The sequence below is a fragment of the Aythya fuligula genome, chromosome 15 (genome assembly GCF_009819795.1).
Source record: "Aythya fuligula isolate bAytFul2 chromosome 15, bAytFul2.pri, whole genome shotgun sequence".
Taxonomy (NCBI): Eukaryota; Metazoa; Chordata; class Aves; order Anseriformes; family Anatidae; genus Aythya; species Aythya fuligula.
Window position 1 is genome coordinate 4,729,607 of NC_045573.1, and position 12,399 is coordinate 4,742,005.

General features: G+C 42.5%; 1 protein-coding gene across 2 annotated transcripts; it reads right to left on the reverse strand.

Annotated features, from left to right (window-relative positions):
* Nucleotides 1–3,184: 3,184 nt before the first annotated feature.
* BRAT1 (BRCA1 associated ATM activator 1) lies at nt 3,185–12,236 on the reverse strand. 2 transcript variants are annotated; one of them, XM_032198006.1, is made up of 13 exons: nt 12,110–12,236; nt 11,704–11,858; nt 10,865–11,009; nt 9,565–9,937; nt 9,354–9,473; nt 8,120–8,211; nt 7,735–7,853; nt 7,055–7,241; nt 6,608–6,681; nt 5,951–6,050; nt 5,569–5,667; nt 4,351–4,529; nt 3,185–4,136 (listed from the first exon to the last, which is right to left on the reverse strand). In XM_032198006.1, exons 1-13 carry the CDS (start codon nt 12,234–12,236, stop codon nt 3,405–3,407), a joined length of 2,502 nt encoding a protein of 833 aa, XP_032053897.1. In that variant the 3' UTR covers nt 3,185–3,404. The 2 variants fall into 2 exon arrangements, with proteins under 2 accessions (XP_032053897.1, XP_032053896.1); XM_032198005.1 differs by having other exon boundaries at nt 10,862–11,009.
* Between the last annotated feature and the right edge of the window lie 163 nt (nt 12,237–12,399).

The window sequence follows — 12,399 nt, forward strand, 5'->3', positions numbered from 1 at the left end:
TCACAGGTCATGTATCTAAGCTAAAGCAACAGCCTTAGACACTTATGGCTCATTTTTTTACTTACATGATGCAATTAGTAGAATTAGGCAAAGAATACTCTTTGGATTTTAAATGTCCAGTGTATTAAAACAGAAAATTAATTACCATACTCTTGGCAGCTGTTGTATAGCCATTACTATGTAGGAATGAGCCAAAGATGCTTATTCACCACTGTCTCCATTTGAGTCTGAGTAGTTAGAGGATAAATCCTTTTTTCAGAGTTCTGTTGAAATGCGTTGAAAATGACTCTAGGAATTTCATACCTGTGTATAGATCAGGAAACACAGCTTAAGTTGCCCCTGTTCAGATAAAGGGCTGGAATAAGCTCTGTCATCTTCATTCACAGCATCAGCCATCAGAGATGTGGATTTTACTTATCTGTGATGTTCTGTGTTGATACCACTTGTGTTGCTGCTGCCTGCCACCCGCAAGCCACATTAAAGTAAATGACAGTCCTGAGTGTTGGTGCCTCTTACATTAAATGAAGCCCATGCCTGGCACAGGCTTTGCTGAAATCGGCTGTAGCTTGAGGACGGGGAAAACTCTCTCGGTGGTGCCTGCCTCCTGCAGGAGCTGTTCAGCCACAGCGCTGATGGTGTGAGAGCCGCGGTTTCCACAGAAACTCATTCCAGAAAGGCAGCTTGCAGCTTTCTCTTGTGTCTGTAACTGAAGGCCAGGCAGCCAAACCTTCTTCACATCACTGGGGTCCTTGGCATGTGGCAGAAACGTCAAGTTTATTCAAGGACCACTGTTTTCATTGTGCGAAGTGGTAAGCAGCAGTGGTACCGGGACTGAAGGGTCAGTATGCATGTTGGAGGGGTGATGAATCTTGTTTCTAGAGTGTGAATATGGCCTTGGAAGGTAGACCCTACCCCTCCAGGTGCATCAGGCTCACAATTCTTTGGCGGGGAACAGCAAACAGCATAAATGCTTATCCCAGCAGAAAGCTGTGTGGTTGGGTAAGGGTCAAAATAGCTTTGGTAGGTAAAAGGTAGGTAATGTAAGTCAGTGGGGTAGAGATTGCACATGTGCTCTTAACGAGGTCATAGAGAAGGTGTTGCTTCCCAGCAAGATGGATGATTTGCATTGGTAGCTGTGGTGTGTTTACCAATTCAGTAGCTAAACTTTCAGCTTGCAAATCCCACTGCAATCTTTCTGTAGAAAGTCCTTTTTTTTTTTTTTTCCTCTTTTACTTTCATCTCCATTAATCTCTCTGTTCCCTGGCATTTGTTCCTCATGCTGCTCGGATGTTTATGACTATTTCTCCCAGTTATCAGGTGAAGGATGTCAGTACAAGCACCTCAGCAAGACTCTTCTATAGCCATAGAGGCAGAGAAAACAAAGTAAGGGAATGCAGTGAGTTGGGAAGTACAAAATCAGAATTGAGTCACTTAATTGCTGGAGATGGAGACCTGGTTTTAATGAAACATGAAAGGAGTCTTTAATTCCCCTTCCAAAGATAAGGAACTTGTTGCTTAAGAGTTTGTTACACATCTGATTTTTAGTGGAACAAGTATCCTGTGTTTAAACAGGACTTTGGACCACAATTAGGAAAGCAGTATAAACTTAGCAATGTCACCATCACCCCAGCCTATACAAAAAGGGAAAAAGTTCCATTAAAAGTTAATAGGACTGGGAATTAAGAGACCTTGGTAGTATGTGCTGGAGTCTCCCTTCTGTAAGAAGACATTTGTTCAGTTTGCTGATGTTTGAGACTCCAAGGAATAATTCAAACTGCACAACCCTGAAATCTCAAGAATTCTAGTGCTGAACAGGAGGAAGGTATTTACTCAGCAACCTGCTGCCTCCTTTTCTGAAGCATAACTGAACGTATCTGGTATTGCCAATATGTAACGCTAATTTTGGAATTCGAATCCCTTTACTAGACAGGCTTGCTAAATCTCCACAAACAATCCACGCTTTAAAATCAACTGTCTTCTCTCCAACTAACTCGGGTTCTGAGGAAAAACGCAATGGCAAGCAAAGACCCGATTTTATTTTTTTATTCTGTCTTCTGTCTCTGACTAGGTATAGGACCTGCCCAGGTAGAACTGTATAGCAGCAGAGCTGGTTTCTTCCAGTAACAGCTGCTGTTAAAATACCCAAGAGCTCTGTCATGCATAAAGCAATAGGTAAGTGTACTGACTTCGTAAAAAGGCATGGAGTACATCTTCAACCTCAGCAGCATGAAATTAAAACTACATCTCACCCCGCTGTACTGCTGCAGGGGTTATAGTGAAGGATGAAATGGTATGAGAAAGTTACTTCACTGCATCAAATGCTACAGCCTCTGTTAGCCTAAAATGAGTGTTGTGTTCCTGTCCCTCTCTAGGCTGAGGGAGAATAAATGAGGCAAACATCTGAGCACTGGAAAGGAATACAGCATGGTTTGCCCTGCTCCTAAAGGTACTGCTTTTTATTCTAGGTTATGGACGGCTTCTTATCATAAGGTGAGACATTGGAGTAAATCAAAATCTAGTGTTCCCATCTTCCCTGAGCTTTCTTTAAAAAACAACAACAACAACAAAAAACTTTCCCCTCAGAAGAACGTTGCCATTCTCCCTACAGCTGCTGTTTTCTAATTGGTGGTGGTGGTTTTTTTGTTTGTTTGTTTTTTAACCAAAGCTAAGGATGGATCTATTTTCTGATAGGAAAAGCTGCAGGTGTTGATTTCTCATACTACTTAAAAGCTATCTTAGTTCTTCAGGAATGCAGAATACGAGCACTTGATAAATTCAACAAAATAAACTTGCTTCTAGCTTCAATTAATGTCAGCTTTTTTAGTGTCATTGCCGAGATTGAACTGGTACATTAACATTATCTTTCTTTATGAAAGAACATTTGTAATCAGTACGCTTGACTCTCCAAATGCTACCTTCCTGTGTGGGCCTCAAAACAGAGCAGGGAACTTGAGAATTCTTGTTTCTAGAATGGAGATATGGACAAGGTAAAAAACAAAACAGAATTTCTTAAAGACAAGTCTTGATCAGGTTTAGATACTCTGGCTCAAAAAGGAGCATGCAACACCTTGTTTTCATTCACTGTTTTGTTTTTTAAAATGTTTCCTTATGTAGGCAGGGTCTGGTGCTTTCTTAAGATACATACAACTTAAAAAACAGAACAAATGAATTTATTTACTTTAGAAAAAATGCAGATCAATTCCTTAGAGACTGTACTTAAAACAAAATCATCAGTATTAAAGCAAAGATTTTCTAACCTCTTCACAGCTAACAAAACCATCCTTTTCTCCATTCAGAGTAACGCTTTTTTAATCTCCTCTCAAGAAAGACTGAAGACTGGTAGCAAAAATTCTCCTCCGGAATAGAACTGTTTCAGCACTATTCCCTCAGAGCAAAACATGTCTTTAGTAACAGTCAGCTTCATTCTCGTCTATGGTCCCCACAGTAGCAAGGATGTCCTCTAAAAGGGACTGAGGGCTTTTCTCTATGTGGTCACTACTTTTATTTAGTTCATCATGTAGTTCTTCTAAGTCTATCGTTCCCAAAGCTAGCATCATGCTCTCTGGATCTTCAAAGTCCACCCCATTACCACCATCTGTTGGGAAGTCCTGAGCCAGAGAACCCTGCCTTAGAGTCCTTTGCAACCAAGGAATGCCATGTCCGGCAGATAAATCTCCAGCTCCTTGGCAATCTTTCAGCAAGCCACTTGGAGAGAGACTAGCTCTTAAGACGAGCAGTATATCACAGGCTTTCTGACCCACTGGCTTGTCATAGTCACACAAAGACCAAAACAAAAACCTGAACAGTTTTGCTCGGCAAAATATCTGCAGCGACTCATTCTGCTGAATGGAACTAGTGACTGCGGATGAGGCAGCAGCAGAGGGGTATTTAGGAAGGCCAGCTTGGCAAAGTGTCTGGACACAGAAAACTTCAACCAGTTCCAGGCCACCAATTCTGACTTCCCAGTCTAAGTCACGCTCTACAGTTTGGATCACTCTAGAGACGAACTGCGCTGTATCTTCCACTTGATCTGTGCAGCCTTGTTTCAGCCACTTGGTGAAGATGCTGATCACAGCCCTCCGAGGAAAGCTCTCTGGGTCTGTTGACAAGATATCTTGAAGCTTTGCTGTAGTGTCCTAAATGTCAGAAGACAAAGTACAAAGAGGGGAGGAACGTGCACACACAAAATCTAATATATATAGATCAGAAAAATTCAGTCCCTTTTCACTGCTGGTTGTGTAATATGCCTGCAGTAGACTGCAGGTGACTTAGAAAGAAAGTTGTAATACAGCTGTAAACTGATGTGTGGTTCTGCTCGAGTCTGCAGTGGACTACACAAAGTTATCATACCTCTTTATTGTACTGATTCCCTGCAACAGGTGTCTCTGGAAGAGAGTAAGTAATGAAGGTCAAGTGTCCCACAGCAGTCACAGCGCTCGCTCGCACATAGCTCTCTGGATCCTCAAGAAGATTTTCTGTAAGCTTTGGCACCTCTGAAGACAGGAGGGACTCCCTGAACTCATCCTGGTCTGTAAGTAAGACAGCAATCCAAAGAAGCGAGGCTTTATTCTCTCAGAGTATGAAGTTTTCTCCAATGCAAACAGTTCTTTGTGTCATACAACGATGCCTGCTGACTGCAGGGACAGCTGCCAGTTGAGTTGAGCCACTGCAGGGAACAGGCAGCTGCTCACAGGAGCACAGACACCCTGTGTAAGGCTCCCTGTTTTGCAGCAGCTTGGTGACTTCCAGTCAAGCCCTGCTTAATGCTAGAGTCTGGACAAATCTACCTGCAGTTGTTCTAATGGTGAGAAAAGACTTGCTTCAGGTAAATGGCCACATGGCTTCAGCTCCATCAAACTTTTGCTTAAAGGTAGAAAAAATATTGTCATCCCTTATTGGTTTTGAGGCATACGGCAAAGAAAAAAAATGCAATTACAGCAGTATCACAGGGAAAGGCTGCAGGGTAGAATGCTAATAGAGCTGAGTGTGCTGGATACTTCCTCTGTGACCTGGGGACAGCAGTGGGAGACAACATCCTCCTCTATTCTAACGTCACAGAGTTACTGTAGGAGAATTAATGTTACCTTAGTGCTACCCACTGCGGTGCTTGAGCTACCAGTAAAGCGGAGAAGCAGTAGCTAATTCAAAGCATGCAAAATAGACCTAGGCTTTCAGAGCCTCCTATATCACAGCCCCCAGCCTGCTGAGTGGAATCTGTTTGTTTTCACTGCTGAGCAAACTCGGTAGAAGGAAAGTATTATCTGCTTAAGCACTGTCACCTCCTCTGACATATGTCTCAACAGAGATGACTGTCTCAACACCCCTCAGCTTAACTTGCCAAAACTACCATTAAGGAAGACACAGCAATCAGAGTTCTACAGAAAAGCAGGGTAAATTTATCAATCTTCTTGTCAGATTTTTATCATGATCTGAGAGTAAAAAGTTCAACTTTTTTTTTCTTTCTTACCCCTGCAGTTACAGGTCAGAGATGCTGCACAAGCCTTATTGGCTTCCACAGCATTAGAAGAAACACTCCTCTAATCTGAACAATTAAATTTCTGCACATACCTCTCATGCTTTTAATCAAGGAGGTGAGGAACTCCAGAGAAGAATCTCGTACTTCCCAACAAGGACTGCACAAACGCTTCTGAAGCACCAGAAACACATCTGTGAAAGCCAAGTGACAAGTTTGAATGGACATGAAAGGTAACAAACCTAACCGGAGCAATCTATGTACAACCTCTGCATCATTTTATCTGATGCAATCCTTTTTGTTGATGCCGTGTGCTTCTCCCAGAGTTCTTCAAAGCACTATCTGAGCAGATAAACCTAAATTCACCATAACTGCAAATAAACAAATCCTAAGTGCTTTGAGTGGGAAAGGTAGGTGAGAGCAGATTTCAGATGTACCACTAGCTGTGGTTTGTCCTAACTAGAATAGCTTTGTTACCTTGCAAAATCTTCTCAGTTTGCCACTGATTGTTGAAACAGGACATTTCTGGCAAGCGTGCCAACCATTTGGACATAGCTTGAAATGACTTCTTCAGTACCTGAGGCAATATAAAGCAGATTTACAATATTGCAGAAGGCAGTGTTGTTACTTTTACGCTAGATAAAATTTGTTTTGGCTCAGGATTACAGAGAACTTCTCAGAGGAAACAAAACATATGTTTCCACACTAAGAAGTAAGCCACAAATAAATAGTGCTTATATAACTTTGTAACATCTCTAGCAGACTCCTAGATAATGCCAGTTCTCAAATTTAAAAACAAACTGTTAGTGCCTCCAGCTTTTGATTTGCATTTGTCACCCGGGTCATTGGGACAAAAACAAGAAAACAAAAAATTAATGCAAGGTTGTATCAAGTTGAATATGTTGGTCCTACTCTCAGATGTGAGGTCTCCTGTCTTTTCAGGAACACCAAATTTACTGGCTCATTACTCGCTCACTAGTATTTTAGTTATTTTCCGCAAGCCACCCAGAACAAGTCTTCCAGATAGTCTAACAGAAACTGTGCTAAGAAACAACTACTGTCACACTATTTCTTAAGACTATCTCCCACTGGGTAAGCTAATAGAGTTGGATTTTTCTTTAGTGTTATACTCACAGTAGGGCTGGTGTTTGGACTCTCCAGGTATACCAGAAGGATGTCAAATAGACCTCCTATGACTGTGTCACAGCCTGAAACATTTATAAAAACAAACCCAAACTGAAAAACCAATATTGAGACGAGGGGACAATTCAACTCTTGTAACACAGAAAGAAAGATCATAATACTGTTTTACAGAAGAAAGTACAGTCCTCAAAAGGAGAAATATTCAGCTTGTCATAACCACTAAGCTTCTTCAATTGCAGCATTACCTGACCTAAATTATCAACAGAAAGTAAGGTTAGCCAAGACAGTAGGAAGAATGGGGAAAACCAAATGCATTTCAAATAAATCGAATTAATAGTCTTCATTCAGAAAGACTGGTGAAGGGGAATTGAAAATTCTGTGATTATAGATTAGTCAAGTAACTTCCAAAATTAAAATGAAGAGCTAGGATTAACTCACCTTTCCGTTCAGAAAGTGCTGCCAAGGCATCCAGAGCTGACTTCTGTACTCTGCCGCAACCAATCAAAATTTGGCTTATCTTGCTTCCCAGAGAAGTAGCTGGAATCAGGAGGCCACTACAGAATTGCAATATTGTCACAAAAGAACGTAGCAAAGCTGTATAGGGTAAATCCACTGGCAAATGAATCTAATGAAAAGGGGAAAAACAGGAAAATTTCCAGCAAATATTTCAAGCATGCGTACAGAGCAGGAGTTTCTAGTCAAGACGCAGCAAAAATTACAACTTCTAGTATTCTTAAGGTAACACAATACTAATAACTACAAAAAAGTGATCTTCCTCTCTCCCAACGAACTACTGGACAGGTGAAACGAGATTCTTTACTTGGGAAAGCAGTTCAATCTATGTTTGTCACTGGATCAGTAATTGCAGTAGATGGGATGTATGGTAACAAAGCTTGTGAAGGTGGATTTAAAAGAAAGTACAGTGCCTCTCTACAAGCTTCAGTGTTCCACTGCTCTCCCATTTGGACTCATGCTACATTTTATTTTTTGTAACATACGGAAGCCCTTCTGCCAACTCCTCTCTGTGTTAAGATCTACTGCAAATGTTTGTAACTACTCTCAATACTAGCTTTCAAGGACAACTTGACCCCCAGGCTTTTTTCTTCTCCAAACATTACCAGAGACAGCAGCTTCTCCAAATGAGCAAGAGTCTGACACAAGAGACTAGCGCAAGATGACTTGGAGGACAGAAGGCTTTCGACAGTGGAGGGATCACTAACAGACTCATCCAGCAAACCTAGAGGATCAAAGAAGGGAGAAGCTCAGGTTATTACTGACTACAAATGACAGTGATTTTTAAAGTTGATTTTTCAAGTTACAGTTTTCAGGTGATGCAGTGTGAATAACCCTTAAAATGCAACTGTCAGCAGGATGCTGCACTTCAGCACAAACACTGCTACTGACCTTGACTCCTCCTATTCTTCCTCCTCCAGTTTTGCCTGCACCAGACATTTAAAACACTGGCAAGCAGACTAGCCTCTAACTTTTGTATCCCAACTGTACCTGCATATTCCAGAGACTGGGAGGCTGCTCTCAAAATACAGTCCATTGGCTGAAGTAGAACAGTCATTGCCTGAATCCTCACATCTTGTGGGCTTCAAGGAGGAAACAGCAGTTACCATAACAAGAACACTACAAATCTTTCCCAAACATCTGTCCCCAAACAGTGAGCAGATTAATGTTTTTCACACAGGCTTCTTAAAAAGCCAGCAATGTGACAGCAATGTGTGTTATCATAATTCAAGCCGCCTTCCAATCTTCCTTGGCTAACTGAAAGGACAGCAGAAATGAAATTCGTAAGCAGCCTCATTCAGCAATGAAGAGTAGAATCCTGTGTAAGAAGAATGTTTAGACAGAGAGCCATTTTGTGTCAAAGAAAAAAAGTATCCTTAACTTAAGACACAGGTATTAATTAGCCTGTAAATCAGTATCTGTGTGTATTATAGTTGTTTAACATCTGATGTTTTCTTGATGCTTTTTCACTACCTAAAGGGGATTTACAGAGAAGATGCCAGTAGATTTCTCAGAGATGCATAACTAGACAAGAGGCAATAATCTTAAATTGCAACAGGGTAGATTCCAACTGGATATATAGAAAATATTTTTCAGAGTGAGACTGATTAAACGCTGGAACAAGCTGCCCAGAGAAACTTTGGAAACCTGGAACTTGACTGGTGAAGGCCCTGAGCAACCCGATCCATCTTTGAAGTCAGCCCTGCAATGAGTAAGCAGTTGAATTAGATCACCTCTACTGGTTCCTTCTAACCTAAGCTTTGCTATGACTGTTGACAGAGATGATGTCATGATGTCTGCATGATGTATGCTTCTGCTGGACAGCAGTGAAAGTTCTTACGCTAGTTTGGCTTGGTGAAAGAGAAAACTGACCAAATACTATTGGATTTGACAGTCAAATTGTATCCATCATGATCAACCTTGGCCTAACTTCCAAAGTTAAAGGAGTCTGGCATTTCTTTCTGAGATGGGCTGGTTGTAGATAAGCTGCAAATGTATACATGTGAACGTGACATTGGCTCCTTTCATTTGTGTCTTTAAAACTACCTTTCTAATTATCAGTGTCTGAAGCTCATTAACTACTTGCCTGGTTCTTGCCAACCCATCCTACATATTAAGCAACGTAGTAGAAAACACAGTGCAGGGAAGAAATAGCTCTTAGAAACACACCAGATACATTGTAAACATCTACAGAGTGCAAAGATTTCATAGCAGCAACTCCTACCATTTGTGGAGACTCAGAATTCCTACTGCCAAAGGACCTGCTTGTACTGGGGTTAAGTGTTCCAGAGCAGATGTCACTAATGCCCAAAAACTGCCTTCAATGTCAGAAAACACAGGAGACCTGTGAAGAAAGAGAACTGTAAGTAATATGTCCTACTAATACAGGTGGTGGAAAATAGGTATTTCTAATCACTGGATCAGAAGATCCTCACCTTGACATGTTTAGCAAAAGATCTGCCAGCATGTGCCGTGTTTGAACAGAGTCTTCTGTCAGGAAGGATTCTACTTGCTTTGCTATACGTAACCAAAGTACTTCTGTCCAAGTAGCTCGACAACTGCCAAACAAACTAGTTAACAGCTTTAATGACTGATTGATCTGAGAGGCAGAGCCAGATTGAAGAGAGTCTTCTATATGCTTTATAATCATTTGGGCACATGCTGGCCAGTCGCAGTCCTTTTCACCGAGAGGTGTAGTTGGTTCAGACTCTACAGAGAGGGTGAGCATGTGCACCAGAAGCTGACTGGCAGCTGATGCCACAAACAGGCTAGGATCTCCTTGCAGAGTGAAGATTACATCTAGGCCTCCTGTGTGAAAACAAAGCAAAAGTCAGTGGAAGAAAAAACAAAACAAAATAGCTGCCCTCTTATTGTGGAGCCTTGCTGCAGTCTGACTGCATATTATTCAAGTACAGGTATCAAACGGGTTTAAATGTGGCGTTTTTTTCCTTTTTTTTTTGGTTTAGTTTTTTAACATTTTATTTTGTAGTCTCTAATGCCTTTTTAAAGTTATCCAGTCCTTAAGTACAAGCAAACAAAAGAAGAAAGTAGAGGTTTTCTTTTTAGATCCTCAGGTGTGTTTGTAACTCAGGAACAGAAGAAGACTTCTGTATAACGTTAGCAATCTTAGGAGAGTCGACAGTGTATTTATGGAAGGAATTTGTACCATCCGCAGACACAGCCAGTAAGGAAAAAAAAGGGAACTGCAGCAGCAGTACCACTTAACCATCATATAGCCAGGACTACATGCTGCACAGTTAACACCAATTCAGTCTTCTAGACCCCTTTATAGAGGGAATCTAAAGCTGTTAGCAGAAGAACTTAAATAGCTGTATAAGGACAATGGGACTGCAAACGTAAGCATTAAGAAATGAGTCCCAAGTTTTTCTGCTCTAAAATTACACCAAAATGTACCAAAACATAATTTGGCATGAATTGTAAATAAAAATACAAAAGGTTTTTAATAAGCTATTCTTAGCCTCTGTTTCATAAGATTGACTTCTCCTCCCTCCATAAGGGGCACCATCATCACTGTTGAAAAAAAGTTAAATACATAACCAATTTAATAAAAAAAACAACTCTCTTTCAATGACTTCAGAATTTTTGATAAATGGCTTTTTATCTTGCATAATGTAAACTTCTCTCTCTCTCTCTCAATCAACACCTGAGCAACAGTCTGGAATGGAAGGGACGGAGGGAATTTGGGGAGTTACCAGTCCTGGAAGTACTCACCACCGTTGCAGAGGAAGTGGAGGGCAGGCTGGTGATGCATCATGCTGTGCACGCCCTCCACCCAGCCGCTTCGCACAGATGCATCTTCCCACACTGCCCTGTTCAGCGTCCCACCTGTGCCAAAGAGCCTGAACAACAGGTTCTCCTGCTGAGGACAGAGAATGCACACAGTAAACAGCGAGCAAAGGGACTTGAGGGGTGCAGAGAGGTTGTTCTGTCATCCAAGTCACTAACACACTTTCATATCTTATACTTAAACGCAACATCTCTGTCTTTTACAGACTAAACACTGTAAGTGTTTAAGTGTTTGTTTCTTAAGATTCCGGGGGAAAATTGCATACACACAAATTCCATTAGTCTGCTTTATGTTACACGTATCTCCTCCCTGGAGAAAGCCTTTCAGATTCTCCGGTTTGTTCTACAAACGTACTCTGTTGTTAAAAGTTAGGCTTTAAATAGTTCCCACGTTTCTGCAGGAAATCAAAGATTTCCTTTCAACCTGAAAACTACATCTGTTATTGCAGTTTAAATCTAAAGGATCTGTCCGGGTATATGGGATATTTTGCAATTACTATTAGAGATACTGTTATTCCATGTACTGTTTTGCACTGAAACTGAGAAGTACTACTTATCAACATTGATAGTGCTGTTTGGTGCAAGACAGAAATAAAATGACAGCTGCTTTATGTGGGAACTGAAGGGATAACTTGATTGTAGGTCTTCATAGCAGTATCACTGTTCTTGACTTGTTCAGTGCATGCAATATTGAAATAGAAATAATATTGGTACATTTTCACAAGTTCTCAGTAGAGGAGAAGGCAGAATTGAGGTACCTGACTCACCTGCAAGTGCTGGAAACAATCTTCCGAAGCTGCAAGTAACCCGGCCAGCCTCAGAGTGAAGGAGAGGATGCTCGGGCTCGGCTCTGGTAGCGCCAGGACGGAAGTGAAGAACTCTGTCAGACAGGGGTTGTCCTGCACCACGTTCAGGGTAGGCTCTAGAGCAAGCGGGGGCAGAAAAGAGAGTCACTACCAGCACTTGTGCCACAACCCCACAGCACTAAGGCTCGGGATGATTGTACCACACAGCCCCCTGACAGGAGCTGGGCTTTATTTGGAGCCCGGTACAGGCCTCAGGCACCAGCAGCGTTTCTGGAGGCCAGCAGCACCCCTGAGGGAGGCTTCCTGGCCCTCAGCCGAGCCTCGGCCACCCGCGGGCGGCGGCAGGAAGAGCCCGGCGGGCCCTCACCGAGCTCCGTCAGGTCCCGCAGCCAGTCGAGCAGCTTCTCCAGGCAGGTGTCGTCGGAGCCGGGCTGCCGCGGGTCAGCCAGGGCGGCGCAAACGCGGGGCAGGAGCTGGGAGCACTCGCGGCTCATGGCGAACCTGCGGCGGGCGCGGGCGACGAACCAGGCCTGCCAGGCCGACATGGCGGCGCGGCCCCGGCCGCCAGGCCCCGTCGCCAAGGGAGACCGTAACCACGGCGACCGTAACCATGGAGACGCGCGTTGCCAGCGCTGGCCGTAAAGCGAGTGTCGCGAT

Bases quoted from the DNA above. Each gene is read 5' to 3' on its own strand.
- BRAT1 (XM_032198005.1), bottom strand. From the start codon at position 12,236: ATGAGCCGCGAGTGCTCCCAGCTCCTGCCCCGCGTTTGCGCCGCCCTG. The intron at 9,938-10,861 runs GTGAGTACTTCC...GTTTTCACACAG, and splicing joins CCACTTCCTCTGCAACGGTG to GAGGCCTAGATGTAATCTTC. The intron at 6,051-6,607 runs GTGAGTATAACA...ATATTGCCTCAG, and splicing joins GTCCAAACACCAGCCCTACT to GTACTGAAGAAGTCATTTCA.